Source organism: Etheostoma spectabile, chromosome 14, assembly GCF_008692095.1.
Source record: "Etheostoma spectabile isolate EspeVRDwgs_2016 chromosome 14, UIUC_Espe_1.0, whole genome shotgun sequence".
NCBI classification, from domain to species: Eukaryota; Metazoa; Chordata; class Actinopteri; order Perciformes; family Percidae; genus Etheostoma; species Etheostoma spectabile.
This window is the reverse complement of record NC_045746.1, coordinates 8,782,069-8,783,403: the sequence shown is the minus strand read 5'-3', so window position 1 is coordinate 8,783,403 and position 1,335 is coordinate 8,782,069. Positions and strand designations below refer to the sequence as shown.

General features: G+C 38.4%; 1 protein-coding gene across 4 annotated transcripts in view; it reads left to right on the top strand.

Annotated features, from left to right (window-relative positions):
- The window catches only part of col16a1 (collagen, type XVI, alpha 1), an 88,634-nt gene that overhangs the window by 59,829 nt on the left and 27,470 nt on the right, over positions 1-1,335 (top strand). For 3 of the 4 annotated variants that reach the window (XM_032535244.1, XM_032535241.1, XM_032535243.1), the window contains one exon: positions 590-643. The exons of the other annotated variant lie outside the window; for it this stretch is intronic. In XM_032535244.1, coding sequence (XP_032391135.1) covers positions 590-643 — 54 coding nt within the window. The remainder of the gene's footprint in view (positions 1-589; positions 644-1,335) is intronic. 4 annotated transcript variants of the gene reach the window in all.

Here is a 1,335-nt window from a genome sequence, read left to right as displayed (position 1 = left end):
GGGTACTTATTAAAGGCAGTGCTTTGACATGCTTTGCACCTTAATGGGGACGTTTATATGCATGTAGGAAATGGAGCAACATTATATACTGAATGTGTGCAATTTATTGGTTTGAAAGAGGCTTAGATTATCAGGATCAAGTCATTAAATGCACTAACCCGTCCAGTGCTTTGAGCTTTAACCCATGTGGAAAGCAACTGAGAAAGCTTTGGGAATGTCTGTCAAGACATTAACAGTTATTTGAAGGTCCAAAGTATAAATGTGAAATAAGTATAGCAATGCTAATTTCCAATACCAGTTTGATTAATTTCTAAAGATTGTGACGAGCAGACCTTCAAATAATGTGTTACTATGATCTGTGTTGCAAGAGTCAAAGGTGTAAGAAAGACATGAAAACTGGTGATGGAGGAGGTCATGTCTTTGACAAGGGCGCATTTGTGATAATGGCTGAATGCAAAATAGCCTTTTGATAAGACATGGCAGAACAAGGAACAGGTTTGATCATTTTGACGGTGACCCTTTGATGGAGATGGGAGTGGCTCGCCTTCGAATGGCAATAAACCAGTTCAACCTCAGTTCCTTCTTTCAGGGTATCCCTGGAAACGACGGGATACAAGGGAAACCGGGTATACCTGGATACAGCGTAAGTAAAAATAGAGAGAAAAGGAGGAGAGGCGCTACTGATTCCATATCTGGGGCCTTATGTATAAATGATGCAAAAGCAAAAAATAAATGCATTTATCGGGAATTGCTATTTAAAAAAAAAAAAGCTTCCGTACTTCAATGTGTGCTGTATTTGATTTTAGTTTTTCGAGGTCACACACGATTCATTTAAGGAAACACTTTAAGGAATACAAGCTTGTGATAAGTAACATTTGGCACACATTTGACTCCAGAAATCTAAACACAATTCCATTCAATAACATTTATAGTTGAGTTATGTGTGTGCATTTTTTTTTGGTCAAAATTCTTGTATCATGATAAAAGGGGTACTGTTAAAGGATGCTACTAATGCTGAGATTGGTGTATGCCGTACAATATTAAAGAAGGCAAAGTTGATATCTGTTTGTGGATAACAATGGGAGAAGACATAAGGCTTGTGCATGTGCCTGCATATTTCATGGTGACTGAGATTTATAACTTGAAACATGCGGGTGTTTTGCAAACACTTCATATGCATTTTCAGCCTGTTGTGCATTTGGACTCAGATCTGTTTGAAATCTCAGAAGTTCTCATGTGTTCTTGTGGACCCAGCTAATTTACCTCAAGTAAGTGCAAGGGCAACATCAAAGGAGAGAAATGAGGTGGAGTGAGTGTATCTGTGGATTCTTCCCG